Below are 1,339 nucleotides of genomic sequence, written 5' to 3'. Positions count from 1 at the left end.
TGAAAAAGTAAAAATAGGGAAAACGTTACTCTTGTTAAGTATTGGGGTATTTTACTTACAAACCCAATAATCTTTAAATAAAAAGGGGGAGGGAAAAAGACAGAAAGCACGAAGGGAAAAAGACGGAAGTTCTAATCATTCTAGTGTACGAGTATAAATAAAATGTTTTAACAATACAAGAGATAACTGGGGAAAAAATGATAAAAACTAAACCAACCCACCACCAAAAAAATCCCATTCAAAGCATTACTCTGTACCTATGTTAGGTTCTGCAGGCTTGACTGGATCTGTTGGTTGAGTACTCGCCTCCTGAGCTGGAGGTTGGGGGTTTGGTTTAGCTACAGACACAGGAGGGGGAATGTCATCAGGATTAACAGCATCTCCTGACTGTGCTTTCTTCAGGAGATCTGACAGTGTTTTGATTCCACGACCGAATCTATGGGAGAAAAGTGTGTCACAACTTTAATGACAGAAACAAACACTTCCTTGATTTACATCTTAAAATCAAATAAAGCAAGACTGACCACGTAACTGCTGAAATGTATTTCTCTTACTCACCTATGCAAGCAGTCACGCAATTGTTCTCACAAGACTGAGTGCACCCCGAATTTAGCCTACTAGTGTGAAGTGACATGATCCATTCACTTGGAATCTCTGGAATTCACTAAGAAAGGAACACTTCCTATGGGGCCCCCAAAGGTCAGATTGATCCCAAAACCCAAAACCCAATTCCTTTGTGTGTTGAACATTTTTGCTAAATTTTATAAAAATTGTACAAACTCTTCAGGAGTAATCAGGAGTTATGGTGAGACAAACAGAGTAAAGGAAAAACCTTTCATTTAAAACTTAATAGAGTTGAACCTGTCTAAGGCGAGGAAAAAATTGTCAGTCCCTTGGATTCCCTATTAGACAGGTTCAATTGGACTCACTCTGTTTGTTTAAAAATAGTAGAAATGATTTGATCACTAACCTTCTAGCTTTGGCTGAGTCATTGCTTTGTTTGGCATTCGCCTCTGCTGTTTGGTACATAGCAAGGCGTTCAGTGAGCAAAGTCACGGTAGGGTCACTGTGAGAAGTTGGCATTGGAAAGTCAAAGTTCTCCTGTGGTGCATTGCTTGGAGGGGATGAAGAGGCGCCAACTTGCAACTCTGACAGCTCACCCTAGAAACAAAAAGTGTATTTTTTATTTTCTTTTTTGTCTGAATCCAATGAATCTGATTTCATTTTGGAAAAAAAAAGTCTTGTGAAAATCTAAATCTGAATCCAAGAGATCCACACAGAGACTGGATTTGTTTGGTTCACAGAGGTAGAAGGGATTCCAAACAGAGTAGTAAAAATA

General features: G+C 38.9%; 1 protein-coding gene across 1 annotated transcript; it reads right to left on the bottom strand.

Moving 5' to 3' along the window:
• Window positions 1-84: 84 nt before the first annotated feature.
• LOC103522983 (coiled-coil and C2 domain-containing protein 1-like) lies at window positions 85-1,161 on the bottom strand (the record flags this gene model as incomplete). Its single annotated transcript, XM_008488063.2, has 2 exons — window positions 85-436; window positions 971-1,161. Coding segments are annotated over 2 exons (381 nt in total), but the record flags the coding sequence as incomplete, so codon positions are not given.
• Window positions 1,162-1,339: the final 178 nt, after the last annotated feature.

Source organism: Diaphorina citri, unplaced genomic scaffold (assembly GCF_000475195.1).
Source record: "Diaphorina citri unplaced genomic scaffold, Diaci psyllid genome assembly version 1.1 scaffold13470, whole genome shotgun sequence".
NCBI lineage: Eukaryota > Metazoa > Arthropoda > Insecta > Hemiptera > Psyllidae > Diaphorina > Diaphorina citri.
The sequence above is the reverse complement of the archived record's forward strand: the minus strand, read 5'-3'. Positions and strand labels throughout refer to the sequence as shown.